The sequence below is a fragment of the Rhinolophus hipposideros genome (genome assembly GCF_964194185.1).
Source record: "Rhinolophus hipposideros genome assembly, chromosome: 13".
Taxonomy (NCBI): domain Eukaryota; kingdom Metazoa; phylum Chordata; class Mammalia; order Chiroptera; family Rhinolophidae; genus Rhinolophus; species Rhinolophus hipposideros.
Window position 1 is genome coordinate 12,751,858 of NC_138059.1, and position 23,906 is coordinate 12,775,763.

General features: G+C 36.5%; 1 protein-coding gene across 3 annotated transcripts in view; it reads right to left on the reverse strand.

Annotated features, from left to right (window-relative positions):
• Positions 1-263: 263 nt before the first annotated feature.
• The window catches only part of TBC1D31 (TBC1 domain family member 31), a 57,203-nt gene continuing 33,560 nt past the window's right edge, over positions 264-23,906 (reverse strand). For 2 of the 3 annotated variants that reach the window (XM_081070158.1, XM_081070159.1), the window contains 9 exons: positions 22,822-23,054; positions 22,392-22,544; positions 20,018-20,153; positions 16,130-16,222; positions 10,900-11,040; positions 9,577-9,771; positions 6,795-6,933; positions 3,763-3,855; positions 264-2,081 (listed from right to left, as the gene is read on the reverse strand). In XM_081070158.1, the coding sequence (XP_080926284.1) occupies positions 1,948-2,081; positions 3,763-3,855; positions 6,795-6,933; positions 9,577-9,771; positions 10,900-11,040; positions 16,130-16,222; positions 20,018-20,153; positions 22,392-22,544; positions 22,822-23,054 (1,317 nt within the window). In that variant the 3' untranslated portion in view covers positions 264-1,947. Of the gene's footprint in view, positions 2,082-3,762; positions 3,856-6,794; positions 6,934-9,576; positions 9,772-10,899; positions 11,041-16,129; positions 16,223-17,006; positions 19,097-20,017; positions 20,154-22,391; positions 22,545-22,821; positions 23,055-23,906 lie in introns of those variants that run through there. The other variant, XM_081070160.1, reaches the window with a different exon arrangement.

The window sequence follows — 23,906 nt, forward strand, 5'->3', positions numbered from 1 at the left end:
TTATTCTATCGTAGTTTAATAACTCTTTACATTTAACTTTCCTTGTTCAAATTATCATGTGGTTTGTCCCGATTGGACACATTAAGTCCAGAATCTGATAAATGCACCCCTACTTATTAGTGAAGCCTCTGGCGGTTCGCCATTACGGCGGTCATCATGACTGCTGTAATGGTGAACATGGAGTCACTGTGGAAAGGCCTGTAGCAAATGCTCAAATCTTGCTCAACATCAGAGGACGCAAACCAGAGAAAAACCGCATGAATGTATGTGAAAAGGCCTTTACTCAAGTCAATAACTGATTCAACCCCTGAATTCACACAGGAGAGAAACTCCTTAAATGGAGTCGATGTGGAGAGGGATTTAGCTACAGCCCCAAAGTTAATCAACACTGTACAATTCACACCAGGGAGGCCTTAGGAATGTAAGAAATACGAAAAGGCTTTAGGAACTGCTCTGCTTTAACAAACTCAAGGGAGTACTTGAGAGAAGCTTTTGAATGTCGCCAGTGTGGGGAGAATTGTAGTCAAGTTCATCCTTCATTCAGTTCCCAGAGAATTTACATTGTAAAGAAACTGGGGTATGGTTGAGGCTGTAATGGCAAGAAGCACGAGGAGATAATCAGAAATGTATTTCACATATTTCGTTAAATGTGATAACCTCTGAAATGCCAACCAAGCACATATGACCAAAGCGATTCAGTCCAGTAGCTGAAATCTGCTAAGTCAGTGACTTTATCAAGATTATTATTGACAGAACTATAGGCTTAGAGAAAATGGAATGTGATAAAAAGAACTTCATTTGGTTGCGAGAATACATTAACTCACTGGACGAACAGAAACGCTTTGTGAAAATGAAATATTGTAATACTATAAAAGAGGTGTGTGTAGCTGCAAAACCAATCTGAGTAAGTATAAATCCTAGTAAAAGAGGTGAACTAGACAGAGGTCAGAAGCTGGCAAAAGACAGCTGATTCCAGATGGCGGAATCACAGTATTTTAGAATTTGAATGCTTTTAGGTGAGCAAGCAAATTCTGGTTCAGCAAAGTTCCCATCATACCCTCTGCATTTTATATCCTGGACTTTCTGTTTCCAAACATAGCCCGACCCATGAAGGCATGTTTGCAACTACCTGAAAATGAACAGAAAATCAGGCTGAGGAAAAGTGCTCTTGGGGAAACAATGCCTTGCATAGTGATGGGATATTATTTTAGAACTCTGACTGCTGGGCCAAAGAGAGCACTCTGCTTACTGAAAATATCTGTTTTACCGTAAGATTGTGTTTTGTGACCCTGGAAAAAAGAATTCCTACTCCGCATTGCACGTTACCACATGTCAGGCACAGCACCAGGAACTGTATGTATGTTTTATTTCATTCTCTCATCGAGTCCATGAGCTACTTCTACCCTCCGTTTGGAACTGGCCTCAGAGAAGTAATTTGCCCAAGATGATGAAAGAGCCCCGATGTGGAGCTAAGAGCCTGAGGGGGGGACAGTGGTTGGTGCTGTCAGAAGCAGACAACACACGGATGTCATGTACGGTGTGACTGTTCGGGGACAGAGGGCTGTAATTCAGGCCACTCCACTGTCGCTGCCGAGTTTTCTCTCAGTCTGGTCGGACAGGTGTTGAGATGGTTTCCTGCTCTTTCTCTCTCGGTTTATCTTTAAAATAAATCCTTATCAACTAGTTACTGAGGTTTATGCTAGTTTTCACAACCTGAAAGGGCCTAACACAAGTTTTAACAGCTTCAAATTTTTTTTTATTGTGAAAAGTACAAGAAGCCATTTACAAGCTAAAAAGCATCAAAATTAAATAGAGCACATAATTTTTATACCCACAGTTTTCTATACAAAAGGTGGATCTTTATAGGAATTTAAAATAAATAATCTAAAAATCAGTGTCATTGATTGTGAAATAGGTATCTCTCTCTATTTCAAGGTGACCAGCCTCCTATGTGGCCAAAAGATGAGGCGTCTGACAGCTGTTACGAGCCTGGGCGGTGAGTCTCTGGCGAAGATTTCTCACTCTCTCCAGAAGATCCTGTTCCATGGTGTCCCACTGTATTTTTCTTTGGTTTAAAGAAACTTGAAAACAAAATTTAAAATTAATAGTTTAATTTTCTGATGTTAGCAATGACACAGAATTTATTTTAAAGGTAAATTGTTATAAAATCAACAATGAAATGAGTATTCTAAAAATCAAATTTCTTGAACAAAAGCCTCACATATTACCTGGCCCTATGAGGTTCCATTAAAAAGCCAAATATTTGTTTAATCAATTGAATGAATGCTATCAGATAATTTATCTGCTTTCAGTTATTTAGTACTTTTTTGATTTGAGGATACAGACAATCTTTTAAATTAGGAACAAGTTTCTCCAAGGAGAATCTGAGTTCTTTGTAACAGTGAGTTTCCTCACTAGGATGCTTAATGTAATGAGAAAAGGCATCTCAAGTTGACAAAATTAATACTGTACCCACCATGACTACTTCCCAATGATTAAATAAAAATAAATTAAATGCTTTTAATAGTGGATAACACAGGGAGAGTCTAGAATTAAGATTAAAAATATTACAATATATCTAAAAATAAGAGCCATTTCATATTGATTTAGAGAGGCTAGTAAATACTGGAATTTGAAAAAGAAGCACCTTACAAATAGATTTCTCATTCAAACCGCTTCAATTTCTGAAAACTATTTTCCAAGAAATACAGCTTTTATGCTTTGTTTTTGTTTTGCTGCCAAATGACCTAAACTTGCTAAATGTCCGTAAGTCAATTTTCAAATTTAGAATTATCTAGTTAAAAAGTTCTGATGTGTCAGAATAGAGAACAGTTGAGAATCTCTTGTACTTTTGACTTATGCATGACTTTCGGTTTAATTCCTATTCTGACACAGAATTTATAGATGCATGTAAAAGTGTGAGTTAGCAAAAATGTTTTACACAACGCTGGATTCTCATGGCTTGTTATTAGGTGTATTTCTTATAAAGCTGGTCTTTAGGGGACATTAATAGAAATTTATTCTTCTAAAAGAACTCAAAAGACCTTGTTAAATTCTGCTTCATCTATATGATAGTCTTATTGAAAAAGTCAATGGAAATAAAGTCTAACAGTTTCTTGCGCCCTCTCTCCCCTCCTTTTAAAAACAAATTAAGTACTTCACAGGGGAAACTTAGCTTCTTTATGGGCTGGTTCCTTGACTACATGCCTGTAAGATGTTCCCATCCCACCCCTTCCAAAAATGAACAAAAACTTCCTGTGAGTCAAGTCAAGGGATCAAAAGTCAGCTAACCAGCATGAAGCCATTACAGCGCCCACAGCAAACATGTTTTCAGTGGCTGCTGAAGGGGGCCCAGCCCGGAACAGAGTGAAGAAAACTCAAATATGTAATAGGCTTGACAACGAATGCTGAGGTTTTCTTTTCACTAGGCTGTCAAACAATTATGAATACCATTAAGGGAGTTAGTGACAGACTTCTGTGGCAGCCTCTGACCAGGTTTGGGGCAGCAGTGCTGGTGCTGAAGAAATGGAGACGCATTAATGAAGCACACTCAGCAAACTTCCTTTGCTTGACTCTAGGTCTGATCCAGTCCCCCACCCTGGCTGGAAACCTGAGAATCTCACTGCCTGCATTTTAGGATTTCCCTTATCAGTACCCTGGGAAAAGGGTACCGGTGTGCTATAAATGTAATTTAAGTCACACTCTTGTTTAGAGATCGCTAATCAAAATAACAGAAGAAATCTTTGTTGTGCATCAACTTACTCCAAGTCGAGGCGTCCACTTCAGAAACGTCGCTTTCTGGCGAGGTTCTAGGCAAGCAGCTGCAGGCGACCTGTTCATACTGGCATCTGGGCCCTGCAGTTATACAAGTGAAGCGATAAAGGGGATGTTTGGGCATGCATAGAAGGCCGTTATTAACTCCAAATGGCCCCTTGTACCTGAAAATTGCTAAGGATAAAAAGCCCCTCACTGTTCGATTCTGCGAAAGCTCAGAAGAATGTGACACCATTGGAAAGGCAAGGAAAATATAATGAGTGAAAATTTTAAGAGCGGAGCCAAAGTTTTGGTAAAGTACTTTATAAACACCTTTAGCTAAAATACAAAGCCAACGAACAAACAACTCATAAATGTAGATGTTAGGATAGAGAGAGCCTGAACATTTATATGGATGGGAGTATGAAATGTGGTTGGCCAGCCTTCCCTGTGGGCTCATCGCTAAGGGCTGTAACCAGGCAGGGCCTCGTCACAGCAATACACAGCCAGTCAGAGCAAGCGAGGCACCTAGTAAGCAGAGCACTGCTCTACACCTAACTGGTGCCTCTCCCTGGTTTCTAAGCAATCCCTCCCCTTATTTCAAAATGTATACTCACCCTTCAGCTGTGTTTTTACTGTTCCCTAACTCCTATAGCTTTGCATGCAACGAGACACCAAGGTCTTTTCGAGTTTACATTCCAATATCACTTATAACTGTTCCTTTCCTTTCTACTTCCATCTCCAGGGTTCAAACCTCCATGAGTCAGGCCCAGACTGTTTGGGTCATGCTGATTCATGAAGATGCCTGCTTTTACCTGATATAAGAGCTTTATTTAGCTAATAATGGTTTTCACTCAGTTTTAGTTCAATGAGTCATTAAGACAATTTGACTAATTGCCAAATTACTAATCTGAACTGGTGTGGGGGATGGAATAGGAGAGTCATCTTCAAATATTTGAAGGGCTGTCATGTTGCAGAGGTATTAAATGTAATCTGCATTGCTACGCAGAACAGTTTCTAATGAGAGAATTAAAAAAAAAAAAGAAAAGCAGATTTAATTTTACATAAGGAAAAAAATAACTTGTAAGTAAGATACTGGCAGAAAATGGGATAAGGTAATGAGCTCGCCAGCTCTGTAAGTATTCTGGAATAGGCTGACTGACCGCGTCTGCAGAGATGATTCACTTGTCAGATACTGCTTCTTCAGATCCTTCCAAATCTGAGATCTCACAGTTCTTTGTCTCTAAATGTGTCCTCCTAAATCCATCCTGCCCACGGCTGTTTAACTCATCTTCCCAAAGAGCTATGTTGTGACTATTATCTCTGTTCAAACAGCTAACGGTCCCCGTGGCCTGCAGCCATGTGTCAGTATGCCCTCGGCACACGCTGCTGTTTCCTACCTCTCGGTGCCTCCCTCCTAGACCCTGAGAGACAAACCAATGCTGAGCAGCTCCAATCACAATGCCATTTTCCTAATTGTAGTTGATTATCTCCTAGTTTCAGGATTAAATGACTCTGGTTTAATTTATACAACCTGATTAAGGAAATGACAAACCCTTACATGTTTCCCTTTTGAAAAATGGATGATTATTTGTGATATTTAGGAAAGTTAAAAATAATTTTGGTAGCAGGGCGGGAGGACAGCATGGAGGCAGAAGGGCCAACATGTACGAAAGCTACTGATGAGAGCAGCCTTTTGCGGTTTCGTCCCATTTTCTGTTTCTAAATCCATCCATTCTCTAAAAGCCTCAAGATTTTTTTTCTTTCTAAAGTAGAGGTAAGTGTTACAGGATTAGGGAGAAGTGGCAGCTCCAGTTAGTACCTTTTGTAAACCAATGTTAAATAATTTATGCTGACAGTCCCCACTTTCCCCAAGTGCTCTGGTTGCTATTTGGGACCTAAATCTGAAGTATGAGTTAATGAGGGGTTTCAAAAGTAGGCATAATTAAATGATGATAGCATCTAACCTATATTTTTACTTTTCAAATTTGTGAATTGTTAAAGTAATCCACATAGTAGCATTTTTATAATAGCCAAAAAAAGTGGATTCCAGCCAAGTGTCCATCAACTGATGAATGGATAAATGTGGAATATTCATACAATGGAATAAAAAGAATAAAAAGAAATGAAGTACTGATCCATGTTATGACATGGATGAACCTCAAAACATTATGCTAGGTGAAAGAAGTTAAACACAAAGGACCGTATACTGTACGATTCTATTTACATGAAATTTCCTGAATAGGCAAATCAGAGACAGAAAGTAGATTAGTGGTTGCCAGGGGTGGGGGGATGGGACAGTGACAGAAATAGGGAATGACTGCAAATGAGTACAGGGTTTATTTTGGGGTGCTGAGAATTTTCTAAAATTGATTGTGGTGATGGTTGCATAGCTGAATATACTTTTTAATATATGATACAACGTACAATAGCATTGAATTGTACACTTTCAATAGGTGAATGGTATGGCATGTGAATTATGTATCAATAAGGCTGTTATTAAAAAAAGTAATATATACATTACAAAAGACTGAAATACAAAATATAGTGATATGAAAGTTCCCAGTATCTGCACTCTATTTTAGAGTTTTAAATTATAATTTTGATTTTTCAGTTGATGTCATTATAAACCTTGCATCAAAACCTAATGTTTGATTAGATCCCATCCTAAGTTTTCTTGTGCTATTTTCATATACTATTGTTCTGAGGACCAGCTTTGGTAAAGCAGAAATTTTTATTAAAATAAACTAGAAGTAGTAATTTGGGCACAAATCGTATTCTATCTAATACATTAAGGGGACGCCAAGACCCGTGGAACCATGGAATCAAAGAGAAGTCTACAGGATGGCTGAGAACATTTTCTTGATTGGAGTTGGTTTTAGCAGCTTCTCAGCCCCACTCTCTGACCAAAAAACGGTTTCTAGTGATTACGTTTTAGCTGAGCAATAATTTGAATACAAGTACCAAAATATACCTTAAGGATTTATCCACTATAACAGACCGCATGAAATGAATGAAGAAAGGCCTTCACGGGTACTCACCGTCACGATACGGATGTTCAGCGTGCTCTAACGCAGCATTGATCTCCTTCTCTAGAAACCACTGTCTAGAGGCATCTGAAAGAGCAGAAGCTTTCTTTTCGGATTTCAAACGAAAGTCTTTTTCTTCAGCTTCCTCCCACTAAATACAAACAAGTGAAAAAAAAAACACATAAAAATTGCGGTAATGCAACTTCTTACAGTAAAAGAAGCCCTTCTGTTACCTCTGCTCCACTTCCTTTTATACTTCCAGGCAAGTAGGGTCTGTTTGGTATTCAGGTGAGCTGCCTCGGCCGAAGAACCTTAAAGTAGAGGCACTTCTGATGTACCGCTCTGGACCTAAGGGCCACGTGCACACCTGTAGGTCCCAACTGTCACTGAAATAAGAATTCGTTTCACTACATTCCAAATCTCGAATCTTACGGGATTAAGCTAGCTTTTAAAAATTAATGGCAACTGTTTCATTTAATTTGAATGCTATGCCTTAATAATAAAGTCTACAAAATTCAGAGAATGAATTCTTTTTTTCTTCCAGTTTTATTGAGAAATAACTGACATACCTCACTGTATAAGTTTAAGGCATACAGCATGATGGTTTGGTTTACACATATTGTGAAATGATTACAACAGGTTCAGCTAACATCCACCTTCTCGTATACCGTGTTTTCCCGAAAATAAATCTGGGGTCGAAATTTTTGCTCCAAAAGACGCATTAGGACTTATGTTCAGGCTATGTCATCCTGAAGTCAAGCTAGGGCTTATTTTCCAGTTAGGTCTTATTTTCCGTTTAGGTCTTATTTTTAGAGGGGAAAAAAGAATAAAAGGAACAATTGTTTTCCTTGTGATGAGAACTCTTAGGATTTACTCTCTTAACAACTTTCCTATATATCACACAGCAGTGTTAGCTATAGTTATCATGTTGTAGAGAATGAATTCTTTGTCTAGCTCTGGTACACATGACGACTACAGGGAGTCAAGTAATGTTTATTAGCCCTTGTTCCTACCGTGTTTCCCCCAAAATAAGACCCAGCCAGACCATCAGCTCTAATGCGTCTTTTGAAGCAAAAATTAATATAAGACCCAGTTATCTAGACCAGGTCTTATATGATATGATATAATGTAATATAATACTGGGTCTTATATTAATTTTTGCTCCAAAAGACACATTAGAGCTGATGGTCCAGGGAGGTCTCATTTTCGGGGAAACACGGTAGTAAGAAAATAATAATCTTAAAATTAGCTCCAAGGGTAACTAAAAGAATCAATTTAAAATACTGTATAACTCCTAAAGCTTACCAATGTTCTAAGGATGCTGTAGCTTTTTGTATATGCAAACACACATACAATTTTTATGTTACAGAAAAGCTAATTAATTAAATATGCATTCAGTAACAAAAATTTTAAAGAATCATTAGGGCCAGAGGGGACCATAGAGATTCATCCTTTTCAGGTTACTGTGTGACCCTCCAAAGCTACAGAGCAGTCAAGCCAGCTTTAGAACCAGGACACTAGACACAAAGAAGGATTTCCATACCATGAAAAGCCTTTATGACGATTCTCAGCCTACTGTCAAATACACCGCTTTACCCAAAGGAGAGTACACCTAAGTTTACACAGTCGAGCCCCAGTGTCAGCAATCCTTACCTTGAAGATGTGGGCTTCCACCACAATTTTCCTGAGGAGAATAGTCTCAGTGATTCGGCCTCACTCCCATCCCTCCCTGTCCTTGAATGAAAGGGTTATAACCAAGGCCCTGTACCCATGGGATGGGGTAGGAGGAAAACGAATCTGGAATAGTGACTTGAAGGAAATACATTCTGAAAAGCTTTCAGAATAGACATTATGATATAGCAGCAGAAAGAAGAATGAACTAAAGCCAGGTATCTAGTTCCTGATCGCTCCCTAGCTCTTCAGGGTCCTTAGGGAAGGCGACTGTGTCAGTGGTGTGTACAGAGCACAGCTCCAGAGTTGTCCAGGAAGGCTCAACCAAAAGTTATGTATGTGTGACAGACACCCTTACGTTGTCTCCTCAAAATCCATTTTCTGGTTCTTCTTTAAGAATAGAATTCTAATTTTATTTGGGATGATAATGCTCCCTGCTAAAAATACTCCATTTCCAACATCCTCTGCAGCCAATAGATTGTAGAAATGTGACATGGGACTTCTGGAGAGGAGCTCAAAAGGAATTGTCCAAGCCGGGAGGTGGAACCTTTTGCCCTTCTGCCCTACTTTCTTCCTGCTGAATATGTAATGGCTAGAACTCCAGCCATGTTGGATGGTAAGGCATCCTTGAGAATGAAAGACATATACCCAGAAGTACTGCAAAAAGGTTGAAGGAGACAGGTTTCCCTAATGACATGGAGTCAGGATACCAGCCCTGGACTGCCTACCTCCAGACTTCTTTCACACGAAAAAGAAAAACGTCCTTCTTGCTTACAGTCATTGTTATTTTGGTGTCTGTTACTAGCAACCACAGTAATTCTTAACTGCTCAAAATCTTTTATATTGTAAGTATAAAGAATTAGGTAAGTGTTAAGCAAACAGCCAGAACAAATCCAGGAAGCTGAGAAGTTGAGACACACTCATGTGAATAAGAAAGACACTTAGTCATTTTTAGGTAGCATCAATATTGCACTTCTCTGAGCAATACCTATTAAAATTAGATCATCTTTAAGATATTTTCCAACAAAAAATGATTTGGTTTGATGCTTTTATCATTTGATTATGTAATATTTATGTAAAATGTAAATGATTAATAACAAGAAGTTTAAAACACCATTCTTACTTTTTTAGCTTCCTTCTCCATCATTGCATTTAATACTTCTATTTCTTTCCTTCTGTTTTTCCGAAGGAGTTTGGCCATTTCCTGGTAACATTCATTTCGCTGTAGATCATCACATCTTTGTTTATGTAAAGCTTGAATTCGCCAGTCCGTATTTAGACATGCTTGTTCAGCTTTTGCCAAGTTTTCTTCAATTAACTAAGAAAAATTGTAAATTTCAGAAACAAGGACACACTATATATAATTATGGTATATCCATTTATGTATCCAAGTGTCTAGGGCAGCTGTTCGTAACCCTGGGTGCGTATGAGAATCGCCTCAGTGTCTAAAACAAACCGATGCCCAGGCCCCACCCCAAGTCAATTACTTCAATCTCTGGGGTGGCTGGATATTGGTACTTTCAGAAAGCTCTTCAGGTGATTCGAATGGATAGCCACGGCTGAGAACTTCTAGACTAACGGACAGGTGGGATTAAACAATTTCCACATTTCAACCTTTTGAAAAGGAGTCAGAAGAGCACACTGACTCCTTCTGTGTGCTAGACAGACTCAGTGTCCTGTGTGATAGACAGGACAAGTCTTTCAGGAAACAAAATAGGTGGGATATTCTGGGGGTATCAGCCATGGAACTGTTGCAGAACAGGAGGAAGGGAACCCGTACACCATTCCTGGCTTTTGGACCAGGGCCAGGCCCTGCCACAGGCCCGCTTAATTCTATTTAGGGGATAATAGGGAAAGATCTTTCTCGAAGGTCTCAAGTTCTATTTCAATTCATTTAAGACAGAATTTCTCCACAAGAAATTCTGTAAAATAGGTTTGGGAATTTTTCTTGAAGATGCACAATGTACCATATCCTCAAATTTGGCACGAAAAAAACCTAACTTTAACACAGCATTTCCAACACTTTATTTGTCATCTCCCATTCTATTGAAAAATAGTTACTAACATTTCACAGAATACACTTTGAAAATGCTGGCTTATATGCCAGTTCCAATTAGTGCATTGGAACAATTAATGCATTGGAACTAATCTACTCAGTGACAATTTCTGAGACATAACAAGTAGATACTAAAATTTATAAAGTTACTACTTCCTTTGTATTTTCTTTTAAGTCAAAATTCTCAGAGTATAAAAGACATGTGTCTGGCTGTCAATGAAGTAAGTAACCTGTAAATATAATGATGTGAGATTCTAGGAACTGTGCTCACGCAGCAAAGAAATGGGTTAACTCAACTTTACGGAGTTCGATTTTGAATTCCTTCTTTTAAAACGATGACAGATGGAAATTTCCCTCTCTGTACATACACTCAATTTACTGTATTTTCACCTTCTGGGTTTTTTGGTTCTGAGTTTGATCCATTTCTATCAGTCTATGAAACGTGTGTTCTTCAAGATTCACTTTTCGTCTGTAGGCGTCGGCATCTTCTCTCATTTCTTTTGCAACAGTTTCTTGATTTCTAGTAAGATTCTGTTAAAAAAATCATTTTTTAATTAAAAAAATCACAGGTCTATATAATAATAATGCTAGAACACAAAAATGACTTTTTTTTTCAGAATACTGATATGCACACAAATAAAAACTGTAAATCACCGAATTCTCGGAGTAGGAAGCAAACAGCAGGGACGTCAGTGAAAATAAGAGTAAGGACCTCTGAAAATTCTCTCATTCATAAACTGAGAACCCTGGCAAAACCAACTTTTTCAGAACTCTGGAAATTAACTGAAAGCTTGAAGCAATATGGGGAGCATTTACTCATACAAGGGGCCGAATCTTGGGAAGAGTATCAATCTTTATGGCACTTTTAACTTGCATTATTCCTATGCCACCCAAACCTAAGCTCTGCATTGGCTTAGAAAACTAGGTGCCTGGCATCCAATGGGGCGGGGAGGGGGGGGGCAAAATGGAGTCGGTGTTCCTTCAAACACCCATTCCCAAAGAACTATCATTTGACCTAAGGGTTCTGGAAGAACACACTCCCAAGGTAGTCTTTATTCATGTGAGTCAGAACTCACCTACTTCCAACAGCCTTTTCCCTGGGGCCCTTGGCTGCTAACAATCAGAGGGAACTGTGGAATATATTGGCCGCCTGAGGCAGTGAACAAACAACAGGCTAATCAGAACAAACAACAGGCTTCAACAACAGGCTAATCACAGAACAAACAACAGGCTAATTGGAAAGCTGTATAAGGAGAGCTGGGGAATTAGAAGTCCACACGGGGCTTTGACAAGATCCGCTAGATTCCTGGGACTCTGGAAGGCCACGTGCCTGCGTAAGGACATACACAAGTCAGGGCTGTGAGAGTGCAGACCTGAGGAGTTCCTAAGCTCTCACGTCTGGTGAACTGAGGTTCTGCACAATTAGGACGCGAAATGAGAATTGTGAAACTACCGAGCTGAGTGTTCCAGGCATGGCCCGAGCGTGAAGCACACGGAGCCCCATGGCAGAGACCAGAGGCTTACAGGTTCAAGGAAAGGTTCTAAGGAAATCTCTGTCCAATCACTAAGCTACCTGAACGGAGACTTCAGTGGCTACACATGAGAAAGACTAAAAACTTTATAGAATTAATTCAGAAAACTCACTAAGCAAAGAAGCAACAAGAAACTCCGGGGAGGGAGGAGAATCTGATTTCTAGAATTGCCACATCATGTTATTGAAAAATGTCTAGATTTTAACAAAAAATTATACGACATAGACATATTAAAAACCAAGAAAATATGGCCTACAGACTTTGAATAGACATTTACCACATGATTTTCAAAGAAGGTATAAAAATGGCCAATAAACATGGAAAGATGCTTGACATCACTAGTCATGAGGGAGATGTCAATCAAAACCACAATTATCAGTTCACAACCACTAGAATGGCTCTCATCAAAAGGACACAATAACAAACGCTCATGAGAATGTAGAGAAATTGGGACTCTATATTTCTAGGAATATATCTAAGAGAATTGAAAATACACGTCTAAACAAAAAAAAAGTTGTATGTGAATGTTTCTAGCAGCACTACTCAGCGTAGCCCAATAATGAAAACAACCCAAATATCCACCAACTGATGAATGGATACACAAAATGGGGTCTATCTATATAATGGAGTATTTATTGTTCAGCCACAAAAATAAATAAATAAATAAAGTACTGGCTCAAGATACAACATGGATGAACCTTGAAAACATTATTCTACATGAAAGAGGCCAGTCATAAAAGACCACATATGGTATGATTTCATTTATATGAAATGTCCAGAATAGACAAATCTATAGAGACAGAAAGCAAATTAGCGGTTGCCAGGGGCAGGGGAATGGGGAGTGCTAATGGGTAGGAGAGCGAACAATATACATGCAGATGTAAGTTATAAAAGCAAAACAGCAATTGCATATCCCAAATCACCTCACTTACTCTTATTGATGACATTAGCAGTTATTTCCTGAGGGATTTTTTTTCCACCTTTTTAACTAGTATCTATTGATAGCATAATTACCTTTATAACTAGTTAAAAATTGAAATGTTTTTCAATTATATGCAGAGACGATATATGTATGTGAGTAAGTTTATTGCCCCAAATTGTAAATAATTTAAACATTCAACAATAGAAAAAGGGTTTAATTCATGGTTTATCAATAGCCACTACAAATGACAACTAGGAAGAAATGGAGCCATTTACGAAAAGGATTTTACTAAGTGAGAAAGAAAAGCAGAATATAGAATTTTAGCTACTACATAAAGACGTGCATGATGTATGTTTAGAGATTAAGGAGGAAAACAATGGAGATCTAAAAATAGTGTAGAGGAATGGAGACAGTGTGGTGGTTTGAAGAGGCAGACGGGGGAAGGAAATTGTCAATTCATTTTGTAAAATGGTAGAGCATTTTATGCCAAGTGGGGAGGGGGAAAACCAATACCTGTCCAGTGCCATCTATCAGACACTGCAGTAAAGGGTACCCCAGTAGGCTGAGTTATTTAAATCCTACACATTCAAAAGAAAAGATTAGCCCTTGACAGCTCTATGCCCTTGGAATATCCCGCCTGATAAGAGCATCTCGTATAACTGGGGCCCTGGGCCAGGTCAGACAGTTGGTGCTAACAAAGTGATTTATGGTGGGAACCCTGTACCACACTCTAGCAGTATGACCTCTACGGAGTAAGGAACTAAGGTCTGCCACGTGCAGCTTCATTGTCTACATGACTGACTCCAGTAAAACCCTGGACACCAAGGTTCAGGTGAGCTTGTCTGTTTGGCAATACTTTATATGTGTTGCCACACACCTTTGCTGCCAAAATTAAGGGCTATCCATAGGACTCCACTGGGAGAGAACAACCGGAAGCTTGTGCCTGGTCTCTACTGCACTTCACCCTATGTGCCTTTTACCTTTGCTGAGTTTAATGTGTATCCTTCTACTGTAATAAACTGTAACCACGAGTTGAACACAGTTTTCCTGAGTTCTGTGAGTCCTAGCAAATCACTGAACGTGAGGGTAGCCTTGGGGACTCCTGACACAGAAATATACATCATTCACTCATTTGATCCTCATAGCAATGTTTGCAAAGCTGGGACTATACCATAGAGAAGGTACATGCACATGAGAGACAGACAGAGACAGGGGGACAGAAAAAGGACTTGATGAAACAATGGTCCCAAAAGATGAAGAAGAGGATGGGATCTGGATCATAGGTCTGTACTTGCTTGTTTGTGCTTAGTTTTAGTCTTTTGTTAAACAAATTTTTATTCAAATTTAGGTACACGTGGAATGTTGACCTCATATTTTCAATAGAGGTAATCCCAATATTGTCTGTTTTGTGGAATATAATTTGCTTAAAAATAGACACATTTAATCAACCTAATGGAAGATAACTTTGGCAGATAGTGTTCATCAATCACTAATGTCAATTTGACAGAGGCAGTAGCAGCCCCTCTGTACCTAACTGACCAAATAAAGTTCGTGATTTTGTGAGTTTTGTTGAATAGATTAAGTCTGCTCTAATTCTATCGTGTTTCCCTGGAAATAAGACCTAGCTGGACAAGCAGCTCTAATGCATCTTTCAGAGCAAAAATTAATGTAAGCCCCGGTCTTATTTTACTATAATATAAAGACCGGGTCTTATACTATACTATACTATAATATAATATAGTATAATACAATACAATACAATACAATACAATACTGGGTCTTTTATTAATTTTTGCTCCAAAAGATGCATTAGAGCTGATATCCGGCTAGGTCTTATTTTCGGGGAAACAGGGTATTAGTTTGCTTAAATAAACACTTCCTTCAAAAGGTAACAAAAATGATATGATACACGGAAAGAGACTTGGCATCATTTCTGTGGCATTCCTGCCAGAAGTGCATAAAATTGAATCTTATGAGAAAACAACAGACAAATGCTGAGGCACATTCTATGAAATACTGGCCTATATGCTTCAAAAAATATCAATGTCATAAAACATAAAGACAGACTCGAGAATGATTCCAATTTAAAGGAGTCTAAAGAGACATGATAACTGAAAAGATAGATTATCTTAGATTTTTGTTAGCTCTAAAGGATATTTTTAGGACAACTGATGAAATGTGAATAAGGTTTATACAACAGATAATATGTTAACTTCCTGACTTTGATAACTGTACTATGGTTATGTAAAAGGATTCTTTGGTTATAGTAAATATACAATAAAGTATTTAGGGGTAAAGAGGCATCATTTCTGCAACTTAGTCTTCTTCAACAGTTCAGAAAAATGTGTGCACGTGTGCATAGGTAGAGAAAGATAATGCAAATTTAGTACAATGTTAATATTAGAGAATATAGAAGAAAAATATTTGGAAATTCTTAGTATTTTTCTTGCAATTTTTCTGTTAATTCTAAAATCATACACCCTAGTGCCACCATCCTAATTTCAGAGTGAAAACTCAACAAGTGTACATATGAAAGATGCTGTATGTTTTAAATTTTATTTAATGTGAATAATATATGCATATTACCTGTTATGTATTTGCAGTTACTACTAATTTCAAACTCAAAATCTTACTTTAAGAGGGCTGAAAGAAGTGAAAACTTAGGTTTCAACACTAAATAAATGAGTAACAAAATGCTTTTCCCAAATAATACATATTTATGTTAACACAGTTCCTTTTTTCCAGTGTCTTGGAAAATGAATTATATGTACTATGTAGATACTTGCTGATTTGATTCCAGAAAATACAAATTTAAAGTACTTTACAGCTCTTACCTGATTTACCTTATAAGGTCCCTGTGAAGTATTAGGATAATTTTGTAGTCACTATTACACAGATATAGTGAAATCATTAAATTGGTAGACGATTCTGAGGCAAAATCTGGTGCTGCAGACACTAAACTAAGTTGCTACTAAGAGAAACATGAATTAAAGAATTACAACAAACTGTATATTTAGACATTTTGTCTCCCTTACAATCCTGGATGACACAGTTTTCTGCTTAAAAAAACAAGTAAAATGTACATTCAATAACTATGAGTAAATATAGTCTAAAAAGAGTCTGTACAAACTCTGCTTTTCTTATATTGAAAATAGCTGATTTATACCTTCTCATAAAGTCGTTTTTGTGATTCAAGCTCCAGCTGTCTCATTTCTAGGTCTTTGACTGTGGTTGCAATTTCTTGATCTCTCATATGTACCTAGGGCCAAACAACAAACTGTGAATACCAACAAGAATTTACAAAATAATTTTTGTTTAATAGATGTAGTAATCTTGTAATCTGAACAACCCACGAAACGTATTGTATTTAAAATAATAGGTATTGGGTTTTTGAAATCAGAATAATTGACAATGTGTTAGCATTCACCATGGCGTCTAGGACTAAAGTCTGAGTTACAGTTAGCTTAATTTTCTATTAAAAAAAAAGCACAATTACCATATGCTCATCTACCCAGAATGGGAGGACAGATGGTAGTTCTTACCATATTGCATTAGCCAATAGTCTGAGTTGGAAATATTCAAGCAATTTAAATTTGCAGTGGATGAAAATATAGAATGTTTAATCTACTTAAATATAACATTCATTTAATGTTCTTTTTGATTACGCTTTTATACGTTTATAAAGTTAGCTTGGCAAGTAGTAACTCCAAGTTTAACCTGTATATGGCCTATTTGGACTTATTTAAAGTTCACCTTTCTCCAAAATTTGATTACTTGTAAGCTTTTCATTCCTCTACACTAGAGGGTTTGGATAAGGCATTCTTTAGATAGAAAAATCTTTGGAACTGTCTTCAATATTTGGCTGCCTAAAGTCTCCATTTTTTTAGGAGTTAAAATAACACAGATATGTGTTTGAAAAAAAACCAAACTATAACCCATCAGCCATCTGACCTCTGTATTACTACCTGCATTCATAAGGCAATGTGTTAGACATTGTAAAGAGCACACATTCAAATATCTACAATAGGAGAAGCAAAGTGTAATAAGGGGACTAACTACAGTGGGATGTACAAAAAGGACATACACCCAAGGAGCAAAAAACCCACGGACTGGCAACCAGTTCAACTCAATGAAGAAGGTCATTGGGAAAGCAGCCAGCTCAGAGGTTGGCGTGATACTTGAGTTCATAAAGCAAGAATAGTAGTAATGCCAATCGGTGGACGAGAGGCTTGGTATAACAAATGATGCTTTTCAGGAATCCCAATGACAGCAGCTCTTTTGCTTCTGCATTTTCAGAGACACAAACAGCTATGTGCCAGAGCAAAAACAGATCGATCACCTTTGCTTGCTGCTAACAGACGTCTGCAATCACTTTTATGTGTCACTTTGGACTCAAACAGTTTTTCCTGCTGGTACCTGAACTGTGAGTAGAGAAGCTTTTGCAGTTCAGCAGGGTCAAAGCTCACTGTCAGAATAAGAGATGGAAGGATAGGAGGCTGGAAGGGTAGGCATAGGCCATATCACACCACTGAAAGGACTTTACAGGATTCTTTGACCAAAAAATTACCTTCCACTATCTCAAAGGGGTTTGGAATAGAGATCAGAGTTCTAAACCTGTACTACTTTTAGAGAAGAACACATACTTTTCTAGAATAATGAATTATCAACCTCATTTACTAGATGAGATAATTAAAAGGAATCACAGATTTACAGAACCAATTTAAAATTAATTGGCTTTAAACAAAAAAGTACACTCGTGCTATAAAAAGAGAGAATAGATTTCTAAAACAGATGCATTAACAACACTTTAAAATGTATGAAACTCCCTAAATTAGTCTATAAAGTCAATGCAATCCTATTAAAAATTCCAATAGGATGGGATTAGAGAGGGATCGAGAGAGAGAGAGAGAGAGAGAGAGAGAGAGAGAGAGAGAGAGAGAGAGAGAGAGAGAGAATTTTCAAAGTCCTTTTGAAATGAACATTTGAGAATACTGAAGATGAAGAAAACTCTGAAAAGGCAGATGAATAGTGGGAATTAGGCCTCCTAGTTGGTAAAATATGACAAAGCTGCCATTTGAACAGTGGGGTACTTCTCAGGAACAGACAAAGCAATGGAAGAGATGATGTACGTCCGGGAATTTAACAGTGGTCTTGGGACAACTGACCTGCCTTTGCAAGGAAGTAAGCTTGGTCCCTATCTCATTCATTACATTCCATTTGTGGACATTAGGGGCTGAGTAACTTTTTCTGTACAGGGTCATAGTAATATATTAGGCTTTGTGGGTCATTGTTTCTACCACAACATTCACCTCTGCCATCAGTACAGAAGCAGAAATAGACAATATGTAAATAAACAGGTATTACTATTCCAGTAAAACTGTATTTATGGACATAAACTTGAATTTCATAGTTTTAGAAATCTGATATAAGTTTCACGTCATGAAATATTCTTTGATGTTTTAAACCATTTAATATGTTAAAACCATGCTAACTCACAAGCTTCACAAAATAGGTGGCAGGCCAGATGTGTCGGTGCACGTACTTTGCAGACCCTTGAGATACGTCAAAGATTTACAAAACAACAGAAAAACATAAAACTAGAAGAAAACATGCATAAGTGGTAATATAACTTTAGAATGGGAAGGTCTTTCTAAATATGACACAACAACCTAGAAGTCATAAAAAGCTAATACAGTTGCTTATCCAAAAATTAAAATATTTTGCATGATTAAAAAAAAAGGACATCATAGGTATTCTTAAGAGACAAGCAACACAGACCAGAAGAAAACATTTATAATAGACAGAAGGGTTAATGCCCCAGCCCTATGCTGTGTGGCAACCACTAGCCACATGTGCCTGTTGAGCCCTGAAAAGGTGACGAGTTCAAAGGGAGGGTGTGCTGTCAATACACACTGACTGCTAGATTTCAGAGATTTAGTATAAAGAAAAGGCAAAACATTAACCGTATCTTTATACCAATTACATATTGAAATGATTGTTTGCAAGTATATTGAGTTAAATAAAATGTTACGAAAATTAATTTCACTTGCTCTTCTTACTTTCTTAATGCGGCTGGCTGTTAGAAAACTTAAAATTCCTCATGTGGCTCACATCCGTTTTCTACTGGACACTGCTGCCCCAAATGACACCAGCAGCCCATGTAAATTGATAAGACAATGACTAATTTGATAGGAAATGGACAAATGCTCTAGACACGCAATTTACATTTCACCTACAAATGGAAGACAAATAACTGAAGAGATATTTCACCTCATAGAAAAACAACAATAACAAAGAACAAATTAAAATATACCATTTTTCACCTATCAGATTGGCAAATACTAAGATGAATGTACTCCAAATAGACTAGGGTATGGGTTCTTTCATACACTTAAAATAGCTTAAATGGGTTCTTTTTTGGAGGACAATTTGGCATACCTTGGGATTTATTTTAGGAAAAATATATGTGCAAGTACTCAAAAGATTTGTATTGAGAATGTACAACCCAGCACTATTTTGGATTGCAAAACTACTGCAAACAATGTAAATGTCAAACAGGAAAGGATTAGTTAAATAAACTATGACATATTCATGCAATGGAATACTATAAAACCATATATGACCCTTTTTAAAATAGTTTATCTCTTGGGATAAAATGAGAGAAGAGTTTTTAAAGGCGGCCCATTTTTAACTCCATGTATTTCATAATGGAAAAATGTTTATATTGGTCACGTATAAATTTTTATATTGAAGAACAGTATTTCCCCGACTTCACAATTAACTTAGTGGTTAATTACTACTTCTATTTTTAGAGAAATAATCACCAAAGACATTAGTCAACTTGACTAATTTTCCTGGCATTTCTAAAATATTTAACCCTTAATGAAATACAAAAGAGAGTAAGAACAGCCAATGGAAAAAGTAAATAAAATTAAAGGGGCTATTCAGCATTTGCTGTAAACTCTAGGAGTAATACTAAACTTGAAGGTGCTCGTTCCATTTAAGTGAGAATAAATGGCGATAATATACGAGTACTAAGGTAAGAATAATAAACCTTTCTCTCAATCTCATCCTCCAGTCTTCTTAGTTCCATTTCACGTTGATCTTGCTGAAGCTTCAGAAAACGCCTTCTTGCAGCTTCTTGTAAGTGCATTTCCTTTACTTTTAGCTCCCTTTTCACAGCAGCTAGTCTTAAATACAAAACACACCAAGAGGAAGAAATGAAAACTTTGCCCTATGTAGATTTAAAAGGAAAAATATTATGTTTCAAAACAGTGAAAGGCCTGCCACCTATTTCAGTCCACTTTCCCAGTTTAACTGGTGCCATTATGACACAGCTGTGTTTATAATATATAAATGAAAGATGTCCAATTACAAAACCAGTCTACACTTAGGAAAATGACAAGCGGTCCACATGCTATTGGCTCTCCTTTTGACATTGAAAAGTTCTTAACAGGTTCACTATGCAGAGCACCTCAATAAAACTGATATCCTTCATCTGAAGGAAGAATGCCAAAAATGCTCCAACATTAACAAAGATTCTGTATGCTTATTCTTTTAGAATTTTAGTAGAAGGCTAATGGGTCAGTTCAGTAATTCTTTTTTATTTCCTGGATAAAATAACTGTATTACATTTTTCAAACCAAATATAAATGAGACTACATTAAGGTTTAGTAAAAATATGATCAACCTTCCTTTTAATTATTTTCTTTTTAAATTAAAATTTATTAGGGTGACAATGGTTAGTAAAATTACCGTGTTTCCCCGAAAATAAGACCTAGCTGGACCATCAGCATTAATGCATCTTTTGGAGCAAAAATTAATATAAGACCCGGTCTTATTTTAATATAAGACCAGGTATAACATAACATAACAACATAACATAACATAACATAACAACATAACATAACATATATAACATAACATAACATAATTAATGTAATACAATACAATACAATACAATACAATACAATACAATACCCCAGTCTTATTTTAATGTAATATAAGACCGGGTATAATATAATATAATACTGGGTCTTATATTAATTTTTGCTCCAAAAGATGCATTAGAGTTGATGGTCTGGCTAGGTCTTATTTTTGGGGAAACACGGTACATGGGTTTCAAGTGTACAATTCTGTAGTACATCATCTATAATTTTTTTTAAATTAAAGTTTATTGGGGACATCATCTATAATTTTTAACCCACACTAGAAATCTGTTTCACAAAGTCCCACCCAAGAATAAGAATCAATAAACACACAGAGAAGTGAGTTTCCCCCAAATTAGGCTTAGTCTGAATGCTCATTTCTTAATTAAACATTTTACCTTATTAGCATACTTTTTTTTTAATGATATTAGTTTCAGGAGTACAAAACAATGTAATAGTTAAGACATTTCACCTCTCACAAAGTGATAACTCCCTCCCCCAATCTACTACCCCTCTGACACTGTATATAGCTGTTACAGTTCATTGACTCTGTTCCCTGTGCTGTATTCCATATCCTGTGACTATATATATGTACATATATATATATTAAATTATAGTTGAAATTTGGTATTATTCAGCTTCAGCCTCAGATATACCGTGCAGTGATCAGGCATCTACATCATCCATGAAGTGGACTCCCTAATAAGACAAGTGTCCATTGATACCCTATCTCAAAAAACTGGGAATGGAACTACTTATGACCCAGCAATTCCACTGTTAGGTATCTATCCAGAGAAATCCAAAATGCTAATTAGAAAAAATATCTGCACCCCTATGTTTATTGCAGTGCTATTCACAATAGCCAAGACATGGAAACAACAAAAATGCCCATTGGTAGATGACTGGATTAAGAAACTGGTATATTTATACAACGGAGTATTACTTGGCCATAAAGAAGAATGAAATCTTAACCATTTGCTGTGATATGGATGGACCTAGAGAACATTAGCATACTTTTTGAATAAGCATTTAGTACTTCTTCCACTGTCCTCCAAAGTAGGAAATGTATAATGAGATAATTGTTTTATGTTTCAATTTTCAGATCACACAGGTATGTTTGAAACACAATTTAAAAAATTATGCTCCACTAAAAGTGATTTATGCAGCACTGTAGTCGTATTACATAGCATTTCTGCCCACTGTACAATAATGTTTCTACTAATGTCCTCCACGGTACATTACATCTTGTGTTACTTCTGAATAATCAGTGCAAAGTTACATCATATTCAGCATAGCTTTAGAATTGCATTTTACTATACCCCAATCTTTTGAAAAGTGGTATATATACAAATTTCTTTTTATTAACTTAAATATTTGTTTGGTGGAAATTCCACATCTGGGTAATGCTATATATAGTGTTGTTCCTTTAATAAAAAAATAAAGAAATAAAAATTCAACTAACTCGTACGTTCAGATGTTTCTGAAAATGATAAAACATACCTCTGTCTTTGTTGTATCATCTTCTCCTCCTCTTGTAAGAGCATTTCTCTCCTTGTTTCTTCAGCTTTCCGAAGTAGTTCTTGTTTCTGATACCAAGCTTCATCTTCTTCTCTTTGCTGGTCTACTTCAGCTTGCATATTTTCAACTGTCTGCCTTAAGTAGACAACATTTATTGTTATATGACAATGCAAACAGGAAAATTGAGTAATTTAAGTCCCAGAACAACCAACCAAAACACGAAATGTATATCCGACTAGTATATAATTTTTTCACTTCTGTATGTAAGAATTAAGTATCTTTAAAGACATTTCTAGTCTTCAAACTCTGATTTTACACAAATACTTAAAAATTTACATATATTTTTCATAAAAACTTGTTTATATTTACAACAGATTTTGTTTCTACTGAAGAACAACTATTCCATGATTACCTCTCTCTTAAGTAATCCAATTCATCATTTCTTATTCTCTCTCGTTCCTGTGTCTGATAGTCCACAATAAACTTCGGATATTGATTAAATACTGGATATTGTCCTTTTGTCAGTGCCACAAAAACATCGAGCATGTTGTCTGGATGAATATCAGCAGGCGTGGTGTCCATGAGATGATAAACTTCTCTAATCACAACACTTATATCCAGGTTATTCCGATGGTGAAAAAAATACTGTAAGAAAACTTTGTGTTTAAATCGAGATTTACCTAACAAAGCAGTTATAGATAGAATTAAAACAGGAGTTGAAAAATGTAAATGTGCATTTATCCTCAATAGATTTTTTTCAAATTTACTGAAGCTTTTCTTAGCCCTAGTTTTCAAATGAAGATCCAATTTCCTATTTTCAAAATGTAAAAAAATTTTGCAACTGTATTACAAACTTTTGAAATAACACTTTTAAATTTTTAACTCAAAACGAAGGCTTCCTTTATAATAGCAGAAGACTGCTTCTCAACAATGGAACAAATTCTTCTATTTGGATTTTTTTCCCTTCAAAATCCAAAATAAACAAATTAAAAATAAATTAGCCTTTGAAAATAAATTAGCTTGATTTTTAAAAAATATCTGAGATGTTTCAACGTTATCTTGTTCTGCTGGCAGATCCAAATTCTAATATGTATATATATTAATTCTAATATGTATACCTATTATAGTATATATAACGCAAGATATATATACATATATATATGTATATATATCTTCTATCTGATGAACATGAAATAAAAATAAACTTTAATTTGAGAGGAACCACAAAATAAGCAACAAACAAACAATCCAACTTAATTAATCCTATCTACCAAAAGAATCTCTCCTTTAAAAAACTACCTCTAATGCTTTTTCAGCCACTTTCCCACGAAGTCTCAAAATTCTGTTACCATTGAACATGTGTAATAAGCATCCAGATTATCACAGACCAGGTGGGTCACTGCTAAGATCATGCACAGAATAAACAACTACCTAATTGTTAAACATCCCATAAAGACAAAACTCCAATATTATCATGATTCTTTTCTGAAGCTATCA